The sequence below is a fragment of the Myxine glutinosa genome, chromosome 1 (genome assembly GCF_964187855.1).
Source record: "Myxine glutinosa chromosome 1, kmMyxGlut1.1, whole genome shotgun sequence".
NCBI lineage: Eukaryota > Metazoa > Chordata > Myxini > Myxiniformes > Myxinidae > Myxine > Myxine glutinosa.
The window spans coordinates 253,947,123-253,970,359 of record NC_136261.1 but is presented as its reverse complement, the minus strand read 5'-3'; the positions used below and the strand labels follow the sequence as shown (position 1 = coordinate 253,970,359).

General features: G+C 45.9%; 1 protein-coding gene across 2 annotated transcripts in view; it reads right to left on the bottom strand.

The window, feature by feature from the left end:
* The window catches only part of LOC137436425 (latent-transforming growth factor beta-binding protein 1), a 327,003-nt gene that overhangs the window by 240,471 nt on the left and 63,295 nt on the right, over positions 1 to 23,237 (bottom strand). For both annotated transcript variants that reach the window (XM_068130197.2, XM_068130206.2), the window contains exon 4: positions 4,153 to 4,340. In XM_068130197.2, coding sequence (XP_067986298.2) covers positions 4,153 to 4,340 — 188 coding nt within the window. The remainder of the gene's footprint in view (positions 1 to 4,152; positions 4,341 to 23,237) is intronic.

Genomic DNA, 23,237 nt, shown 5'->3' with positions numbered 1-23,237 from the left:
CAACTTTTACACTACAAACATACGCTCGACGACACTTATGATGACACCTGCAACCACTGCCAGGCCGCTACACACACAATAAAACATCTCACGGAAGACTGTGCGGTCCTGGCTTCACATAGGCAAGAGCACAACATCTTGGATGTGAGGGATCTCTGGGTCGCTCCTGTGAGATTGATTAGCTATCTCCATGCCGCTGGTCTGTTCAACCAGAACTGACTGGGTCAACAACAACAACAACAACTGACCTTCTTCCATTTCTCTCCTTACTGTCCCAGAACACCTTCTCTTCTCTTATATACTCCCTCCCCTCATTTTCTTTTCGTTAACACGCTACACCTTATCACACATTTTATATCCCTTAAGTCCCTTAAGCAGGAGTGATAATTTTGAATTGATATAGCTGTAATAGAATACAATGATAGTTATATACAGTACAGAGTGAAGATCTAGCTTTGGTCATGAAGGCGATCACCATTGGCAGACAGGTAGATCAATGGACGTACGATTGAGGTTTCCTATCTGCTGTGGGTAGCAAATATAACCTGAGGTTCTGGGCATTACCCATTGAGGTGTACGCTAATCCGACGAAGGGTTTCAGTTCTGTTATCGAAACCAGGTTGTGCTGATCAATAACAGAACTGAAAAAGAGGTTGGTGCAGGTAAGTTCCTGGCCCTGGGTGCTACCAATAGTTGCTAGACCCCTGCTCATACCTCCTCCTATTCCCATCACGGCACTTCTGCTTAGTGGTTCATTACACATTGCAATCTCACCTCCAGGCAGCACATACATACACATTCATGGAAATACTGCACCTACTTGCTCACAAATTACACAACCAGCTTGCCATATCTAACTTCTACAGTCAGGGCAGGAGTATGGCAGCGACATGTTGCTGTAGTGATAAAACTTGTATATCGATCTGGCGCTTCGCCTTTCTGAGCTGATTTTTTAGCATCAAAGTTTATCAATATAAACTCATTGATATACAAATACAATATAAAACGATACTTAGCTTATGTCAGCAGTTTTTCTCTAAAGACTGAGTTAATGTATAGAAGCTGTGGAAACTATTTAAAAAACATAATAAGGAGGCCAAAAAACGAGAAGATTAACACAACTAATTACAAACGTCCAGGTAATTTACATGTTTATTTAATTGCATCTGCTGGAAGATAAAACTTCAACCTGCATAGAACTAAGATATTTTCATAAAATGAGACATTGTTTGATGTGAAAGTGGGGAAAACATCCCTCACATTCTCACCATAGCCATGTTAAACTAATGCATACAAGTAATAAAAACATTTTTTTTAATGTAAAGGGATATAGGAATGTTACTCCAAAATGTATGTAAACAAAGTAGGGATGATCACAAGAAATGATAATGTGAACCCATACCAACATCTCTCTTTGAATAATGGTTGTTCCGAGAAAGGACAAAGATATCTTGAACACACACACACACACACACACATGCCGAATGACACACACATGCACACACAGACAAACAGACACACGCACAATGGCATGCACAATGCACACTGAAACACACACGGAGACACACACGCAGATACACACACACACACACACACACACACACACACACACACACACACACGCAGACAACAGACACACACACACACACACACACACGAAGACACACACATGCAGACACACACACACGCACACACACACGCAGACACACACACACACACACACACACACGGAGACACACACGCAGACACACACACACACACACACGCACACGCAGACAACAGACACACACACGCACGCACGCACGCACACACACACACACACACACGCACACACGCACACACACACACAAAGACACACACACACACGCAGACACACACACACACACACAGACACACACACACACACACACACACACACGCAGACACACACACAAACATACACAGACAAACAGACACTTGCATAATGGCATGCACAATGCACACTGACACACACACGGGGACACACACACGCAGACACACACACACACACACTGATACACGCACACTGATAAACGCACACGGATACACACACGGACACACACACACACACTGATACACACACATGGACACACGCACACTGATACACGCACACTGATACATGCACACTGATACACGCACACGGACACACGCACACTGATACACGCACACTGATACACGCACATGGACACACACACACGGACACATGCATACTGATACACGCACACTGATACACACACACGGACACACACACACGGACACACGCACACTGATACACGCACACTGATACACACACACTGATACACGCACATGGACACACGCACACCGATGCACACACACTGATACACGCACATGGACACACGCACACTGATACACGCACACTGATACACGCACACTGATACACGCACACGGACACACGCAAACACGGACACACACAAACACGGACACACAATGTTTCACAGGCAGGGTGATTCATCAATATGTATGCCATCCTTCAGGTGGATGAATAACAAGCGTCTCGTCCACCAGCATTCGTTGGTGGACATGAAATAAATATCCCACGGTGTCCTCAGTGAAGAGTAGGCAAGCTATCGCTGGCACCATGGCCAAAATTCCAAATTAATGCCCTAACCAGAAAAGGGCATTGCATCTTCGGCCCAGCTGGCACCCTCAGCCAATGATGCTACCCCACAGCCGTGTGATGATTACAAATGAAGAAGTGCTCAAAATGTCACCCAAATAGCCCCGTGGTGGCGCCTTTACTATCGGGTGTTGATACAAGTGTTAAAATTATTAATAAGCTCAAGCAGCAATGCAGATTAAATGGGTAAAAAAATCATCAAAGTTCAATTGCAGATTTCATTTCGGTGCACAACTTGATTTACAGATGCACAGAGAAAAACAAACACAAAATATAACTCTCTCCAAGTGTCTGATGCATGAATCCTAGAAGCAAGGATGCTGTCTTTTAAACTCACTGGGAAAAGTTCAAGATGGTTCACTCTTCAGCAAAATTGTTGTGATTCAGCACCGGCTAATACTAGGCCATGAATGTCCCACCCCTGACATCATTACCGCAAGGATCTCAATTTAAGTGGCCAAAAAAATTACATCATCCTCCTAGAATTTCACTTGAGGATTTATATGGCTCGGGATTGAATTTTCTCGCAAATTCTAGAAATATATTTACACACTCAGGTGTGGACATTTGAGTGCATATCTCATAATCGGTATAATTATTACTGAATGAATGAATGAATGAATGATCGTTTTTTAAGGCTATTTTCCCCGCTAGAGCGGGGGTTAGCCTTGCAGGCCCCATGACAATCATGGTTCCCTGTTTGAGGCAATGTTTTTATGGCCGGATGCTCTTCCTGACACCAATACAACCCTTGGTCACGCTCTTCGATGCGCAGGGATACGGTGTACCTATTCTAAATCAGGGTACACACCGTGATCATTCATCCCAGCAAGCTGGTACTCAATTTGCCGACCTCAGAAGGATGACAGGCTGAGTCAACCCCCCTGGCGTTAATTCAGCGATCGACCGGGATTCGAACCCAGGATCCTAGGATCCCAAGCCGGCACCCTAACCGCTAAGCCAACACCAGGCTAGTATAATTGATTATTACTGTATAATTACTGTATAAATATTACTATATTACTGTAATATTACTGTATAAATAATACACCAGTATAATTATTACTGTTAAATAAAAATTTGAAAACATGCCACAATGCTAATAATTATATTCATCATAACGATACTGTTAATATGAGATCTTACACGTCACAAACGTTACAAGACATATTAAAATTGTAAAAAAAAATTACACTTTTAACAGGTTTTTTTTCTTCAAATCAGCGTATTACACTAATACGGCACTATTCACTTTGTACAATAACCGATTGAGGTTCCAAAATTCTTTATCAAATAGTTTTATGGAGAAATGGGCTGGACTGCAGAAAAGTCCCAAAAGCAATCATTCATTTCCCCCAAACAACATTCCCTCCCTTCCCTCCCACCACCTTTGCTAAATTAATTTGTGAATGTAAGGATTAGAATGTACAATTTAGAGGAACGTTAAAACATTACATAAATCAAGGATAAAGTTTGGCTGTGAACCAGCCTTCAACCTGGTTGCCGGGGTGTGATGGTTTGTCTCTGTCTCTTTTGCCCAAGGGAAAGACTGGTGCCGTCGCCTATTCTCGGCCGGTCCACTCCAACAAAAGCACTTGGCTTATTGCCCCAGCGTGAGAGGCTCTGCCTTACTACTCGTGCCTGGCTGGCAGCCAGAAGTTTGTGCCGAGACTGAAACTGCTGCCTGGGGTTCATGGAGAGAGGCCGAGGATGGGGGGAGGTGGGACAGCGAAAGAGTGAGCGAGAGATGAAGAGGGAGAGAGAGAAGAGAAAGAACAAAAGGAAAAGCCTGTCTGATAGGACAGAGATAACAATGCACATCAGAGAATTGTCAAAAATAAAAATCACAATAAGTTGGTGAATTAAAAACGATTGAATCACCTGTGAGTTAATTTTTTAAAACAGCAAATCTAATGAGTTCACAATATGCAAGGAATCAACTGCATTGTCAAATAACATGGATGAATGACTCTTGGCCAAGACTTAGACACAGGAAATCTTCCTTGTACAACAGCGGAAAATTAGGACCAGCAGAATAGCTGAAGTCAAAGTTCCCAAATCAGTGTTGTGTTCCTTTTGTGCCAGAAAACCACTTTCCGTGAGGCTCATAAGCTTCAGCATGCATTTTTGACACAACTTTATGGGACGGGAAATCATTAAAACCTATTTCCAAAACATGTGGAACTTGAATTAACTTTTTTACCCACATTACACTGTGCAAAAGCAATGGTATTTCCAGGAAAATAATATAATTCGTTTCAGATCGAAAAGTTATTTTCAAACTGCTTTATGTTTGCTGTGAATATAGGTATCAAATTTACAACTATATGGTGTCGCTAAAAAGTTGTCATAACAAAAATCTGCTGCATTAACTGCAATTCTGATTTCTCAAATTAACTCTAACATTTCAATAAAGGGTTAATCAGCTAGGCCAGATTATTTCAGAGGAATACTAGTCTTTGGCAAGGCTAGTTTTGTTCTACATTGGAGGATGATTCAAACAATTGGCTTGATCAACCCACTATGGAAAGCAAAGTGTATCTGAAGTTTGGCCATTAGCACTTCGACAGAACAAATTGATTTAGACTTTGAGTCTGGAGAAGACTTTCTTTGAATACTTGTTCCATTTAAGCTCAACGTCCAATGTAAAATAAAACTGCTTGAATGACTGTGCAAGGACAAACAAGAATGGATGTGTTAGCCCATCATACTTGTGAGAGACCATAACGAAGGAAAGTAAATACACTCAAATATTTGTAAAATGACAATTCTTGCCTTCCAGTGAAATGTTTTCTCCAAACAAAAACTACTTTTCCTGAAAGAAGCGATCTAACTATGCTGTGTTATATATGTATATAATAGTCTTTCCAAGTGTCTGATGCATGAATCCAAGACGCAAGGATACTGTCTTTTAAACTCACGACGAAAGGTTCAAGATGGTTGAATCTTCAGCAAAATTCTTGTGATTCAGCACTGGCTTATACAATCCCATGACTGTCCCACCCCTGACATCATTACCGCAAGGATCTCAATTTAACTAGCCAACAAAATTACATCATCATGATATGTACTGTATGTGTGTGCATGTGTGTGTGAATATATGCATATTGTATATGTATATATATATAAGAAAGTTTTTGTTTGTTTATTTGTTTGTCTGCACGCGCTAATCTCCTGAACGGTGAAAGATAGGAGGAAACCTCTGAAACAAAAAATGTCGGGACGGGCCCCGGGAAGGTTATAGACTAGGAGGCGAGGCCGGTCTAGGCCACCTCGGCCGGCTGGGCCCATTTTGCAATTAAAAGCTGACCTGAATTATAGTAGTCAATCTTCTACGGCCGTGAGTAAAAGCTGAATTATAGTTGTAAATTCATTAAAAAAAGAACTAAAAATGTCGGGACGGGCCCTGGGAAGGTTATAGGCTGGGTGGTGAGGCCAGTCGAGGCCACCTCGGCCGGGCTGGGCCCATTTCACAATTAAAAGCTGAGCTGAATTATAGTCGTCAATCTTCTCCGGCCTCGAGTAAAAGCTGAATTATAGCAGTAAATTCATTCAAAAATAACTAAAAATGTCGGGACGGGCCCTGGGGAGGTTATCGGCTAGGTGGCGAGGTTGCCTCGGCCGGGCTGGGCTCATTTCGCAATTAAAAGCTGAGCTGAATTATAGTAGTCGATCTTCTACGGCTGCGAGTAAAAGCTGAATTATAGTAGTAAATGAACGAAATGCGGCCGCGGCCGGACAGTCAAACTCCACTGCTTCGCAAGGCCGCATTTTATTCCTTTTTTATCTCACAGATCCCGAACCCAAACCCGGGCAACGAACCCGGAACCCAGACCCAGGCAACGCCGGGTGCATTCAGCTAGTATATATATATATATATAAAGCTGAGCTTCCGTTGAACTTGGGGACGACTAAGAAGAAGACCTTTCTTGGTCGAAAGCTTGTCGAAAATTAAAGATCGACGTCCTGAAGCTACGTCCGCGTCTGATTTAATCTCCCGATGTATATATATATATATATTGTTACGGATTCGTCACTTCCGCTGTTGTGGTTTTCCTCCACTTGAAAGATTTCTGATTCTATGTACTATTATTGTCTTCCAAAGGTTTATTGTTTATGAACAGTTATTAAAAGTTAAAAAGGTTACCTTAAAATGATACAGGAACCCGAACCGGAAGACAAGGAGGAAGAGGAGGAGGTGGTGAGAAAAAGTCGGAGAAGAAGCTGGATGCTTTGCGTTCTGGATCGACTGTTGCCGAGCAAGAGACACGAGTGAACTTTGGGGTTTCCTGGAAAGGGATTCCGCGATAGAGTTGTTATCGCTGTGACTGATCAAACCTGCGTGTCAGGTTGGCGTTGGATTCGGAGGAACCATCGTTGTGTGATTACGTCTCAAGTACGAGCCGTCCGCCATTTTGACTCGTGCGCTTCGCGTGTCGAGCAAACTTTCCTTGCTTCGTCAACCGTTTTTTTTTGTATTTTTTTGTATACAAGATCGAGGCTCGTGAAAGAGCTAACATTAATCACACAAAAAGTCAAACCGACACACAAAACACAAAAAACAAGGGGAGCGGCAGACAAGTTGGGAAGAGAGGGGGAAGGACACAAACACAACATTTGAGAGCAGGGACATCGGGAGGACTTGGGGGGAGGTGGGAGAGGTATAAAACATATGACCACTGCAAGGACTCTGGGGTGAATTACCGGGGGTAGAAAAGATCAAGGTTTTGGATGGGGGAAGATAAGAGATGGTGGTGAACAGCTGTTTTAAAGACCTGGAGGGAGGAGTGGGATTGAAGGGAGTGGGGGAGTTTGTTCCAGAGGTGGGAGAAAAGGGGAATGAAAGAGTGAAGGTGAGCAGAGAGCCTAGATTTTGGCAGTTAACCATAAGAGGGTTGCAGGCAGATGTTGTGCGACCTGAAGGAATATTGGGGGGACAGAGCACAGAGAGAGCTGGGGGAGCAAGACCGGAGAGGAGTCGGTAGAAGTCTAAGAAGAAGACCTTTCTGGGGAACCTGGAGGAATGGAGCGGCAGATAGTGGAGTCATCAGCAAAGAGATAGAGAGGATTTTCCAGAGAATCGGAGAGATCATTGATGAAGACCAGAAATAGCATAGGGCCCAGAACACTACCTTGGGGAACTCCAGCCAGAACAGGAAGGGGAGGTGAGAGAAATCCATTCAGGGCTACACGTTGCCTATGACCAGAGAGGAAGTCCGCAAGCCATGAGTGGAGATTTCCATGAATACCATAGGAGGTGAGTTTGGTGAGCAGAGCTGGGTGCCAGACCGTATCGAAGGCACGTGATATGTCAAGTGAGACAGCTCTGATTTCCTGTTTGGCATTGAGGACCTCCATCCATTGTTGAGACAGCAGAAGCAACATGTCCAGAGTAGAATGACCTGGGCTGAATCCAAATTGATGATCAGAGATCAAGCCATTGGAGAAGAGGAAGGATTTGATATCCGAAGCAATGATGGATTCCATGACTTTGCAGATAATTGGGAGCAGGCTGATTGGTCTGTAGTTGCAAGGATCTGTTTTTGCACCTTTTTTGTGTAAAGCTGTTATGTTTGCTGATTTCCAAGATGCTGGCAGATGACCTTGAGCAAAAGAGAGGGTGAAAAGAACAGAGAGAGGGTGAGATAGAGCAGAAGAGCAGGATTTTAGGACCCGTGGGCTGATGCCATCTGGTCCAGTTGCAGAATCAGAGTCGAGGTTTGATAAAAACTTCTCCACCTTGTCAGGAGAGAAGGACACAGAGTCCAGGAGCAGTTGGGTTCGACTGGGAAAGGTGGGAACAGAGAGAGATGGGTTTGGGACACAAGATTTTGAGGCAAACACAGAGTTGTGGCATTCGGCTTTGTCACGTGCGGTGTCAACTTTGTAGCCATTTGAGGTAAGGGAGGGGATGGAGGGGGAACAAACACCAGAAACGGATTTGACCAGACGCCACCAGGATTTGGAGGAAGGAGACAGGTTTGAGAGTTCAATCTTGAGTGTGGAGAGATAGTGCTTCCTGGCACTCCTGAGGGTAGAAACACACTTGTTTCGTGCTTGGTGGAAGGAACTGAGATTGCCTTCAGTTGGATTTGCCTTCCAAGACACAAAGGCAAGTTGTTTCAGTGCAACTGCCTCACCACAAGATTCAGTGTACCATGGAGGGGAGGAAGGGTAAGACAACTGAAGATGAGATGGGATAAATCTGTGCATGAGAGAGAGAGCAGTTTGCTTTGGAAGAATTCCCAGGAAGAATTGATGTCAGAGGCATTAGAGATGGGAGATCAGTCCAGTTGATTGATGGCTACCTGCAGACCGTGCCAGTCGGCCTGAGTGAAATGCCAGACTCGTCGGCGCTGAGGAGGCTCTCTGAGAATGGCCATTGGTCTCCATGGTCTCAATGGTGAGAAAACCGTTTCCACCGCGTTCAGACGTATCTGTGGTGTGTGTGTGCACCGAGGCTTCTGACGATTACTTTGCGGCTCGCCGACCGTGAACAGTGAAAGTTCGTACCTGGAGGGGGCCTTTGGATTTCCCAGTCGCCGTGAGTGCGCCTTTGTGCCACTTTAACCACGTGACCCTTTTCTCCGCTTTGGGTCACGTGCGCCTTGGTGCCGTTTTGGGCGGCGTGTCTGTGCCTGACCTCGGCACGAGATTCTGGTTTAGATTCGACATCGTTCCGTTGATCAAACTTTGTGTGTGAGGGGACCAACTCTGAGCTCGAAGATGGGAATATAGAGACATTGGGGAAGGTTCTTTCCACTCACTTGGAACACTGTGAGTTACTTTATGCATGCTAGCTGATGGAATAGAGAGTGCACTCTTAATTGTCATTTGTGGTAATGTTATTCCTGTGTGATTTATAATATATTATTGGTTTGTTCGTAATCATTGGTGTTGTTTCCTTATTGATTTCGACACGGAAATATATATTTTTCTGCCGTGATTCCTCCCGGGGTTCGGAGGTATACCAAGACCAGGAGGTCGGGGAGGAACACGTAATATATATATATATATATATTGTTGAGGTTTTGAGATTGTACATATAACATCATTAAAGGTTAAAGGTTTACCCCCCATAGTTATTCCACAAGCAACACGTAGGCCCACGTAGAGTATTAGTTATGTCATAGTATGTGTAAGAGTAGGCCATTTCCCGAGTGATATCTGCGTTGTGTAAAGAAATAAGCTTAGGTCCTTTTTATTTTGCGGCCACCCTCCAATTACATCATGGGCAAACTCGATCCCGTGCCCCAATTGGCATCCCTCAAGTTTGTTACGCTTTGGCTAGCAGCAGCGTTCCCTGCCCTTGCTTTTGCTCGAAACTAGTCGGGTACCATGAGGTAGGCCTGAAAAGAGGGAGGAGCATGGGGTCGGGGTGTGGCCGCGACAAGCAGCACGTCAGAGGCGGTGACGGTAAGAGCAACAGCCAACCAGGGCTCGGAGAGCATGGCGTGATAGGGCGTGGTAAGGGTGCGTCTAGCAAGTTCCAGAGGGTTCGCTGGGCAAGGATATATAAGCCAGCGCACAAAGCCCTTGTGGAGGACTCACATGCATACGGAGTTATGAGAAGGGAGAGGCAGGCGCTCGCGCTGAGAGAGAACTGTGTTGGAGAGAACTGATCCGGAGCACTTGTGTGAGGAGAACGCAGAGGACCGGCGTGCACACGATAGTGTCGAGAGCCCTTGATTGAGAAGCACATATTAAACTATTCGCTTATTACATACGCGGCGACAGCCGCAAGTGTAACCCCCAAAGCCAGCCCCACCGTTCGCCCTGTAATTATCCCGTGCACGAAAACGACACGTGGAGAGCTCCTGCCGTCTGTTTCATCTGCTTCGCGGTGCGAGTTGGGGACCAGAGAGCGAGCTGCCTGGACGCCATCCCAGGACGTGCTGACCTGGTCAACTGCAAGCCCCGTGTAAGTGTGTCTGAGTGTGAACGGGCCCTTTTGTCCAGGGAATAAGTATAAGACTGTTTAAGGCTGCACAGTGTTTTCTTCTTCTTCTTCTTCTTATTGTACAAAGTGTAAATAAATCGCTGTCATTCCTTTCTTCCAAATTCGACCGTTTCAGTGATTTCCTACATTGGGTAAGCATGGCACGATTATGAACCGCTCGGATCGGGATCTAGTCCTTGATAACGGCTCGGGTCATGGGTTCGCTACCGCTCGGCATATCCACCAACACCCGTGATTCGGGCGCGGCGTATTTCCTCGTTTCTGGGCAGCGTTAGTACTTAGGTAATAGCGAATTCTTTGTCCTAAAACCCTATTTAACGTTGTCCGAGAAGGACGTCATAGGTCCTGGGTCCCGTCGGCTCGTCGAAGACGAGGAGACTAATCCCCCCTTGGTAAGGGGAAAAGGCCGGCGCTGAGATGCGCAACAATTGGTGTCAGGAGTGGGATTTAGAACCCTATTAAATTTTTTTGGGACGAATTGGCTCCAAGTTATGAGCAACCAAAAATTTAGTTTTAACATCCAAATTAAAATTGAGCCATGGATACCCAATATGGTCGGATGCCGGTGGGGGTAAATGAGGAGGTAGAGGAGGAATTAGAATTAATAACCCAGGACCCCCGGGAAGAATGGGAAGAAGAGGAGAGCATTGATGAGGGTGCAGCTGTAGGGGTGGCAGGCGAAGAAAATGGCGGCGCCTCGCACATGGCGGTGGCAGCCGGGTCCGCTATGCGACCTGGGTTCGACATCGAATTATACCTAATCCAAATGTCTGCAAAGTTAAGTGCAAAAATGGACATCCAAGAAAAAAAATGGATGCTCAGAGTAATAAAATGAAAGAAATAAAAGGTGGGTGAAATAATTTGGAAAACAACTTGGATGAGGAAATGAAAGAAATGAAAGATGGGTTATTGGGGGTTGGAAACAGAATAGGTAGCCAAATAAAAGAGATGGGGAAAGACATAAGGCGCAGGTCAGGTGGGAAAGTCGCATTGGTACGCGACGAGGTAGCACGACGTGAGGAACGTGGGGAAAGCGAGTTTGAGCAGAGTGCAGTCAAGTTGACCGGGGTAGAAATCGCGACACGGGGTATAGAAAAGCCGACGGCCACCGAATTAGAAGAGAAAATTTTAAGCATGCCGGCGGTCGTTGGGCTAGGAAAAGAAAAAGAAATTATAGTGGAAATTGGGGACGAAGAGACGAAAGAAGCAGAAATTAAATCGGAGATGGAAATGGAATATGTGCAAAGTCCGTGTTCGCATTGTGATGTCGTGCTGCCTAACCCAAATGAAAGTTTGCAGGTGCGGTTAGAGGAGAAGAGAATCCCAAAGGTGAGTAGGAAAATGTATGGCGCGGAAATGTATGGCACGAAAGTGTTTGGCGCGAAAATATTTTTCGCGCGCTTGGGATCGCGACGTCAGAGGGCGCTAGTGGAAGGTCCGTGGTGAGGTGTACGAAAGTGAATGGCACGCATGTGCGAACGGCGCCGGAGCGCGAGTGTAAGACGGAGTGTATGTGGGAAGAGTGTGTTGAAGAAGAGTGTGTTGAAGAAGAGTGTGAAACAGAGTGTGGAACGGAATGTGACACAGAGAGTGCGATGGCCAAAGAGAGTGTACGGGAGTGCACACCAGAGCACGTGATTGGGTGTGCAGCAAAAGAGTGCACACCCATGGTTGTTACGGAGTACGTAACGGGAGAGTGTATGCGAGGGTGTGCGACGGCCAAGTGTGTAATGGACTGTGCGAACGGCGTGATTGTGCCTGAGTGGTGTGCACCTGAGTGTGCAAGAGAAGAGTGTGCACGGGAGAGTGCAGTAACGAAATGTGTGGAGAGTATGGGAGGCGCTGGAGCACCTCGGTGTACGAGTGAGGAGCGGGTCGCGTGTGGGTGTGAGGATGCGACTCGGGCATCGACGCAGACCGGGGCAGCGTTTAGTGCGACGTACAGCCGACGCGAGCTCTCGGGGCGTGGTGCGCTTTGTGTGCTGCGGGGACCGGCGGGGATCGTTGCCGCGGCAGTCTCGCAAGGAGCGCCGTGCACAATTCGTGCCGGGCCCCGCCCTGTATGGTCGGTGCCGCGTTGTAAAGGCGAGCGGCATGGTTTGAGGGGAGGAAGGAGAGGTCGGACCTTCGCCCCCTGGCGGGCGCGGTGCTCCGACCGGGGGAGGATGGGCCATCGTGCCGGAGACCGAAAGGCTCCGCGCAGGGATGGCGCCTAGAACCTCGGCCCAGGTATGCCTCCTCCCCAGAATCGAAAATGCCGGACGGACCCAACCTACAGGAGACAAACCACCCGCATGCATTGCTCGGCTTTGCGAAGCCGAGATGTGACGACAATGTATTGCCGCCCGGAGAGGCTCGAGTATAGTGGACGAATAGCAGTAGTGATGGCGAATGGTAGCTTTACCATTCGTTATTTTTTGGGGGGGGAGGGGCACATGAGCTATAGATTATGGGGATGGCAGTGAAAACTAGCCGAGGGCGGGCTAGGGTATTGATAGGGATTTAGAGATGACGACAGGGACGAGATTTAAGTAGTGACTTTTGTACAGGTAGAGGGGACGTAGTCAGATTAGATGGATGTTAATGACGAGGGAAGTGCTTAGTGTAAGGGAAGACTGGAAAGCACGAGTTTTAGAGGGAAGTAGTTAGTTAGATGATGCTGTGTGTATGAGCTTGAGATTGATGCGCAAATGAGGAATTGAATGAGAATTTTTGTGGTGAGCGTGAGCAAATGAGGAATTGGTCGGGGATGACCAGAGGTGATGTATGAGTGGTGTATTGAGGACGAATGGAATTGTGTTGAGTGAATGGACTTGCATGGTGTGCAAGTGGGAAATATTTGGTGTAGAATGCTTGGTGGGAGTAAGTGGTGTGGAATGAGTGGTGTGGAGTGTATGGTGCGTAGGAGTGGATGGGGGAAGATAGACCCCTTCACGAATACCCGGGGAGGGTAGTTTAAAGTTAGGTAGAGAGAGTAGGTAAATTGGTGGATATTGACACCTGTGGTGCAGGTAGTAGCAAGGTATTGCTTTGATGGGTGCACGAGTCTGTGGAAATGGCTGGGCATGTGGGCTTAATTGGTGAGTATAGTTATTGGGGCACTCCGCCACTGGTAGTCTGTCGGCCAGGTGAGGCCGCAGGTAGGCTCTGGGAGCCAGTTAAGAGTCAGAGTAGTGTTCAGTGGGGCCCAAGGATCCTAGGAGAGGACCCGGGTAGTCCAATGCCAGAGAGGGCATCAGAGGGGTGAGAGAGCCAGGAGGGGCCTTCCCCGATTTAGGGTAGTTGTAAGGAGCATAGTAAGCTCGGGTGGCGACTTCAGTGGTGGAGGTGCGCAGGTAGTTGGACCTGCTAGTGGAGCCACACGACCCAGCCCCAAAATTGTGCGAAGGCACAGTAGTGAAAAATTGTCGGAGTGAGACCCCAAATTTGGAAGGCACCACAGGGTGGGTCAATGGGAATTGGTTTTTAGAACCACATAGTTTAAAGATGCCAATTGGCAGGGCATGACCCCGGGTAGTTTAAATGAGTTAATGTTATTAGAGTAGAGTTAGGATGAGAATCTCTTCGCACCATCTGCATCCACCCACCAAGGTGACAGAACTCCACACCAGGTTTTGCAAATGTTTGGATGGGTGAGACGCATCACGACGGGATGAGACAATGTGTTTATTCCATCTCTTCCTTCTTGGGAGGGATTGGATGACGAATTTGGCATAGAGGGGGATATGGGAGACAAGACGTAGAGACGAATTTGTAAATTGTAAATATAGGGAAGGGCAAGAGTAGTGTCGGCTGACATGGGGGGGGTTACGTATGGCTAGGGACGAGCTTTCTCTGCTCACTCTCCCGCGCCCCTCATGTTGCATTGCCTTGTTTTGATGTGTACCTTTGCGCCCTTTCTTTGCCTAACTCTGCTTTGTCTTTCCTCCCCACCCATGGACCCATTTTTTTTTGTTGAGGGGAGTGTGCAGGAACCATGAAATGTGCTGCGGCATGTTGCTACCCTTGTGCGGTACTCCTGTTACCTGTGGCTGCACCAGTACACCTAATGGACCACACGTTCTGTGGCCTGGCACCTTTGCTGGAGCAGACAATTGCTGCAAACGTTACCTTGCCCTGCGGACCACTGTTTATTAAGTGGCGTCATGGTCACGCAGATGGACCATCTAAGATTGACCCTGCTAGAAATAAAAACGGACACGGTTTGTGCATTTTTATATTCCGGTGTGTCAGGAAAGAAGACTTCAAGTTTTATTATGGCACACCAAAGACGAAGCAGGAAGACGCAAGAAGCTGCAGCCAAGCAGCAGCCAAGCAGCAAATGTGCCATTTAAATATGTCATTTTGAAATGGTGAATGGTGCATTTGTGATTGTGCATTTTGGTGCCTTTTGTGCATTCTTGTATTATGGTGTATTGGTGCAGTGCATTCTGTTTCTCTCCTCTCAAAATTCTTTCCCACACAAAAGAACAGGTGTAGTGCTGGGTTGTAGAACTGTAAATAATTAGATTAGTCTTGTAAATAACATGCTCCCCACTGGCTTTATGTTTAGTTTGAGAATTCTTTCCGTAATTCGGTTAGCTGTGGGTGTGAGTCTGTTAGTTAGTACACAACGCAGTAGGTGGGACATATCTCGTGTCGTAAAACTGTCGCATACAGGGTGTTCGGTTAAATGTAGAGGGGAACCACATCTAAGTGTCACACGTAATTTAACAAGTAGTCCTGACCCTTGCTCAAACCCGGTCGTGCTCACTTGTGTGGGTTCGGCTCGGGGGCGAGCCTGGCGAAGGAGGGGGACAGTGTTGAGGTTTTGAGATTGAACATATAACATCATTAAAGGTTAAAGGTTTGCCCCCCATAGTTAGTCCACAAGCAACACGTAGGCCCACGTAGAGTATAAGTTATGTCATAGTATGTGTAAGTGTAGGCCATTTCCCGAGTGATATCTGCGTTGTGTAAAGAAATGAGCTTAGGTCCTTTTCATTTTGTGGCCACCCTCCAATTACATCATGGGCAAACTCGATCCCGCGCCCCATTTGGCATCCCTCAAGTTTGTTACGCTTTGGCTACCAGCAGCGTTCGCTGCCCTTGGTTTTGCTCGAAAATAGTCGGGTACCACGAGGTAGGCTTGAAAGGAGGGAGGAGCGCGGGGTCGGGGTGTGGCCGCGACAAGCAGCACGTCAGAGGCGGTGACGGTAAGAGGAACAGCCAACTAGGGCTTGGAGGGCATGCCAACCAGGGCTTGGAGGTGGGGTGACCGTTTGGGCTGCTTTTCATGCAGGGGGCAAAACTGACCTGGTTGTTCTGAATGGAAACCTGAACCAGTTCAAGTACAGGGCCATTCTGGAAGAAACATTGCTTCCATTTGCTCGTGCAGCCTTTCGAGGAAACTTTGTCTTCCAAGATGACAATGCACGGCCTCATCGTGCTCGCATGATCCAACACTTTCTTGCTGACCGTGGTGTAGGGCATATGGAGTGGCCTGCCATGTCCCCGGATATGAATCCGATAGAGAACTTGTGGGCAGAATTAACGTGTCAAATCGACCACTTGGACCAGCAGCCGACCTCTGTGCGTGAATTGCAGCAGGCTATTGTCACTGCATAGCAAGCGATTCCTGTCCAAACCTTGGCAAATCTCGTGAACAGCATGCCTCAACATGTACGTGCTCTCCTGAATGCTCGTGGGGGTTACACGAAGTACTGAACTGTAATTTTACTGTCCGTAATCCCAGTCGTAATTTAACTTTTGTTTTTGTTAAAAAAAAATTTGGCTAATGTGCAAAATAAAGAGATACTTCTGTTAAATGTACAGAGGTTTAACACAGTACTGTCCATGAATTGAGTTCGATATCAGTTTACATCACTTACAAGGATCAATTTATTTGTTTCGAAATGTCAAATGTGGTTTTTGTTTCTTTTTAAGGTCACATTCACAAAATCTAGAATAATTTCAACATAATTCCAATGAACTTTTGGTTCTAAGACATCTTGAAAAGTAAGTTCACCCCCACAAAACAAAAATTCCATATTAAATACCAAGTCTGTATAACCTTCTTTCTTAAGGCCTCAGAGAGCTATTTTGATCTAGGCATGGTGACGCCACACACATCAACAACAAAGAGCAAACCAAACTAAATGTCTGAGGTTTAAATAAGACAGGTTCCTCCAAGATACTCTCTAACGATGTTCTAATCATTTGCACCTGAGCTGGTGCACCTGATTCTAATTTTAGGTATTTGAAGTAGTGATAAATGTAAGGGTGTACTTACTTTTTCCACATGCGAAATTTGCATTTATGTTTATTTAAATTACTAGGGCATGCCCGTACTATATATATGCCCGTACTATATATCTATCTAAAATTATATCCCCCCCCTCTATTTACATGAAATGGTTTGGTCCATTCGCAACGCCAAAGCGAACGGCGAACGGCTTGCGAGTACAGTGACAATCCCCCCCCTCTATTTACATGAATGGTTTGGTCCATTCGCAACGACCACAGAACCCCCCCCTCTATTTACATGAAATGGTTCGGTCCAAAGCGAACGGCTTCCGGAGTTTGGTAAAGAAATCGCCATCGCGTACACAAACGCGCAGGAAAGCGAATGAATCGCAAATTCGTTTTTATTAGTTTTAAAACATCGTTTAACGCCAACATAGCGCCAACATAGTTTGCAAACGTGAAATAAATGAATACGCTCTCAAATGTGCCATCCGAGGCAGAGTGTGTCCGCCACGTTCGGCACACGCGCTAGTTCGCTGCTCTCTGATTGGTTGAATCGTTTTTTGGACATCGCTCGGTAAGTAATTGTCCGATTAATATGAAACCTTGAAAAGGCACATCCTCGGGTCCCCAGCAATATACCTGGCAAGTTAAAAGTATATCGGACCCGTGGTTGTCGAGAAACAGCGGTCACAGACAAACACACAGACAGACACACACACACACAGAGATTGCTGGAATTATAGATAGATACAATGGACTACAAATTGTAAATGTTTCATGATATTTGTTATACTAGGGCATGCCCGTACTATATATATATATCTAAAATTATATCCCCCCCCTCTATTTACATGAAATGGTTTGGTCCAAAGCGAACGGCTTGCGAGTGGTGACAATCCCCCCCCTCTATTTACATGAAATGGTTCGGTCCAAAGCGAACGGCTTCCGGAGTTTGGTAAAGAAATCGCCATCGCGTACACAAACGCGCAGGAAAGCGAATGAATCGCAAATTCGTTTTTATTAGTTTTAAAACATCGTTTAACGCCAACATAGCGCCAACATAGTTTGCAAACGTGAAATAAATGAATACGCTCTCAAATGTGCCATCCGAGGCAGAGTGTGCCCGCCACGTTCGGCACACGCGATCGTTCGCTGCTCTCTGATTGGTTGAATCGTTTTTTGGACATAGCTCGGTAAGTAATTGTCCGATTAATATGAAACCTTGAAAAGGCACATCCTCGGGTCCCCAGCAATATACCTGGCAAGTTAAAAGTATATCGGACCCGTGGTTGTCGAGAAACAGCGGTCACAGACAAACGTACAGACGTACAGACAGACAGACAGAGATTACTGGAATTATAGATAGATTATATCACCTTTATCTATCAATATTGTTGAAATGAAGATCAAATAGCTGCATGTTGAAATATGTTGAAAAAGTCAAAACTTTACATGGGGTGTACTTACTTTTTCACGTGACTGTATATACAGACTTGGCATTTAATATGGAATATTTTTTTGTGGGGGTGAACTTACTTTTCAAGATGTCTTCGAACCAAAAGTTCATTGGAATTATGTTGAAATTATTCTAGATTTTGTTAATGTGACCTTTAAAAGAAACAAAAACCACATTTGACATTTTGAAACAAATAAATTGATCCTTCAAAGTGATGTAAACTGATATCGAACTCAATTCATGGACAGTACAGTGTTAAACTTCTGTACGTTTTCCAGAAGTATCTCTTTATTTTGCACATTAGCCAATTTTTTTTAAACAAAAACAAAAGTTAAATTACGACTGGGATTACGGACAGTAAAATTACAGTTCAGTACTTCGTGTAACCCCCACGAGCATTCAGGAGAGCACGTACACGTTGAGGCATGCTGTTCACGAGATTTGCCAAGGTTTGGACAGGAATCGCTTGCCATGCAGTGACAATAGCCTGCTCCAATTGACGCACAGAGGTCGGCTGCTGGTCCAAGTGGTCGATTTGACGCGTTAATTCTGCCCACAAGTTCTCTATCGGATTCATATCCGGGGACATGGCAGGCCACTCCATATGCTCTACACCATGGTCAGCAAGAAAGTGTTGGATCATGCGAGCATGATGAGGCTGTGCATTGTCATCTTGGAAGGCAAAGTTTCCTCGAAAGGCTGCATGAGCAAATGGAAGCAATGTTTCTTCCAGAATGGCCCTGTACTTGAACTGGTTCAGGTTTCCATTCAGAACAACCAGGTCAGTTTTACCCCCTGCATGAAAAGCAGCCCAAACGGTCACCCCACCACCTCCAGCTTGGACTCTTGGCACTATACAATCTTTGTTGTAGGCTTCCTGCACTTGTATGCGCACTCGGACGCGGCCATCTTGACGTTGGTCCAGAAATCTAGACTCGTTACTGAAGATCACGTGATTCCAGTGTCCTGGCTGCCATTGACGGTGCTCTCTGGCCCACTGCAATCGGCGCTGGTGGTGTTGTCTGGTCAGGCGTGGCTTTCTTAGGGGACGCCTGGCACGATAGCCTGCTTGAACCAGTCGTTGGTTGAATAGCCTTCTGGATACAGGCACATTTGTCAGTTGCTGCCACTCAGCCCTAAGCCGATTATCTGACTTGGTACGGCCATTGCGGACTAACCGGTGCAGCTGGCGATCATCCCTCCTTGTGGTTCTGCGGGGACGTCCTGGCCTCAGTATTGGAGTACGGACACCCCTCTGAGCATTTCGTTTCAGGATCTTTGACACCTGACCTTGAGTGATGCCATAATGCCGAGTAATAGCACGCTGTTTACTGCCGTAATTTCGTAAAGCCACCACTCCATGACAAACAGCATTGTCGAGTTGACGGACCATCTCCAGAGGAAGCGGCAATAACTTTTGGAGACGTGCAGCAGTTGTTTTCCACTAATACAGAACGCAACAACCCTTGTGTACCCGACTGTGAAGCCAATCATCAAATGCACCTGTCTGTACATTTTACCACGCCACCTGTGATATAATCCTGTTGTTGACTTCTTGCTGCGACAGACAATCAGTGACATGGTTCTTTTTACAAATAAATCACCAAAGTGTAAAAGAAACTCACCAGATTGATATACTGAGTTAAGAAAGTAAACCCAAGTCAAGAAAAAAAAAATATTCCATATTAAATGCCAAGTCTGTATATATAGACACAGATCGAACCCCCTAACTTGACGAGGAAGGAAGGCACAGATTGAGTCCCATCCCAGCAATTACTGAATTATGCTGCATAAATTATGTTGTGTTGTGTTGGTATCATTTATGCACATAACGTCAGCATCATGTCATGGGGTCAGTGTGCTTCTTTGGTTAAATTTATATTCCTGACTGCAAACCTCTAACTGTTGATGAGCAGGGCAGAGACAATGTGTTCGCGTGGAAGGCGGCAACTTGTTGCTGAATGGTTCTGCTGCAATTGCTGGGATGGGACTCAATCTGTGCCTTGGTTTCTCGTCAAGTTAGGGGGTTCGATCTGTGTTTATTAGCGGCTTAGGTTATTCACAAATAAACAATTTGCAGTGTGCCGTCCTGTGGCGGTGATCAAGCCTGCAAAATCGGACCTGGCAGGAGTAATGCCCTGCTGGTGGATTAAGGGGTCTCACTCCTATTAAGAGGAGTGGTCCCAATTGTATGACCATGCATTGTGGCCCTTCGGGGGGCATGATGCATGCGTTTGAATGACCATGCGCTTCCCCCTCGGGGTTGAGGCGCATGTGTATTGTTATGGGGACAGCCTTGTTGACGATGTGCCTTGACCATGGGGTCAAGGTGCACGTCCAAGGCTGTTCAAATGTTTGACTTTTTACCTTTTTTCTTGTAAAAAAGGCAGGCCCTGTCCGGGGCCCTAAAACGATCAAGCCTGCAAAATCGGACCTGGCAGGAGTAATGCCCTGCTGGTGGATTAAGGGGTCTTACTCCTATTAAGAGGAGTGGTCCCAATTGTATGACCATGCATTGCGGCCCCTCGGAGGCATGATGCATGCGTTTGAATGACCATGTGCTTCCCCCTCGGGGTTGAGGCGCATGTGTATTGTTATTGGGACAGCCTTGTTGACGTTGTGCCTTGGCCATGGGGTCAAGGTGCACGTCCAAGGCTGTTCAAATGTTTGACTTTTTACCTTTTTTCATAGTAAAAAAGGCAGGCCCTAGCTGTGGCCCAAAACAGTAAACAAGCCTGCAAAATCGTACCTGGCAGGAGTAATGCCCTGTCGGTGGATTGAGGGGTCTTACTCCTATTAAGAGGAGTGGTCCCAATTGTATGACCATGCATTGTGGCCCCTCGGGGGCATGATGCATGCGTTTGAATGACCATGTGCTTCCCCCTTGGGGTGGAGGCGCATGTGTATTGTTATTGGGACAGCCTTGTTGACGTTGTGCCTTGGCCATGGGGTCAAGGTGCATGTCCGAGGCTGTTCAAATGTTTGACTTTTTACCTTTTTTCATAGTAAAAAAGGCAGGCCTTTTGCTGTGGCCTCATAACAGTAAATAAGCCCTTGTCAGGACGGCATGGTGTTGAAGTCATGGGGACTCACTCCTATGGAGGAGGGGTCCAATTGTATGACCATGCATTCTGGCCCTTCGGGGTCAGGATGCATGTGTTTTGATTGACCATGTGCTTCAGCCTTTGGGTTGAGGTGCATGTGTATGCCAATGGGACAGTCTTGATAGACGGTGTGCTTTGGCTGTGGGGTCAAGGTGCACATCCAAGGCTGTTTAAATGTTTGATTTTTTAAAACCTTTTTTATTATTAAAAAAGGCGGCCCCATAAGGCCCATGACAAGGGCGAAATCTAGATGAACATCTCTGCCTTTGTCTATTTGTGACCATAGAGCTTTCATCTCAGTCTGCAAAGCCTTGAGTACCACAAAGGATGCCTCCTAGTTTGGAGGTGATGTGTTGGTATAATTTATGCACATGACGTCAGCACCATGTCATAGGGTCTGTGTGCTTCTTTGGTTAAATATATATATAGTCACGTGAAAAAGTAAGTATACCCCATGTAAGGTTTTGACTTTTTCAACATATTTCAACATACAGCTATTTGATCTTCATTTCAACAATATTGATAGATAAAGGTGATATAATATAACAAATATCATTAAACATTTACATTTTGTAGTCCATTGTATAATTTCAATAAACATAAATGCAAAATTCGCATGTGGAAAAAGTAAGTACACCCTTGGCTCTAATAGGTGGTATTGCCCCCTTTGGCAGAAACAACCTCAAGTAGGCGTACACCGCTACATTTATCACTACTTCAAATTCCTAAAATTAGAATCAGATGCACCAGCTCAGGTGCAAATGATTAGAACATCGTTAGAGAGGATCTTGGAGGACACCGGAGGGGACTATAGGTTTGCACTGCGTCCCTCCGTCTTGTCAGTCTGTCCGTCCGTCCGTCACGCAAAGAACAGTTTTCCGGACTTTTTTTTCGAATCTCTTAATGCTAATGATTTCAAACTTGGTACATGGTTTCCTCATGATAAGTTACAGATCAAGTTCGAACTTCACGACGTTTCGATCATTTTTGACAAAGTTATGGCACTTTGAACTTTGGTAATTTACCCCACAGTTTTCTGGACAACAGACTGCCGGTAGGGGACATGTATTGCAGCGCAATACTCAGAATGCTCGTTTAAACCTCAGACATTTAGTTTGGTTTGCTCATTGTTGTTGAAGTGTGCGGCATCACCATGCCTAGATCAAAAGAGCTCTCTGAGGCCTTCAGAAAGAAGGTTATAGATGCCTACGATTCTGGGAAGGGATTTAAAAAGATCTCCAAACAATTTGAAATCAATAATTTGACTGTCCGGAAGATCATCTACAAGTGGAGAAGATTCCAAACAACTGCCAACTTGTTCAGGCCGGGCCGCCCCAGCATGTTCAGCCCGAGGGCAGACCGCAAGATGCTGAAAGAAGTCTCTAAGAACCCCAGAATGTCAACACGGGACCTACAGGTAGCTCTTGCCACTGTTGATGTCAAAGTGCATGAGTCTACCATTAGAAAGAGGCTGCACAAATTTGATCTACATGGGAGGTGTGCCAGGAGGAAACCTTTACTGTCCAGAAAGAACATCAGGGCAAGACTAAAGTTTGCCAATGAACACCAAGGCAAAGACCAGCAATTCTGGAACAATGTGATCTGGACAGGTGAGTCAACAGTAGAGCTATTTGGCCACAGTACCAGAAGACATGTTTGGCGAAAACCAAAGACAGCATTTGACCACAAGAACCTGATACCAACTGTAAAGCATGGTGGTGTAAATATTATGGTTTGGGGGCAGCTTTGCTGCATCAGGGCCTGGGCAGCTCACCATCATAGAATCCACGATGAATTCTTCATTGTACCAGAGGGTGCTTGAGGATAAAGTGA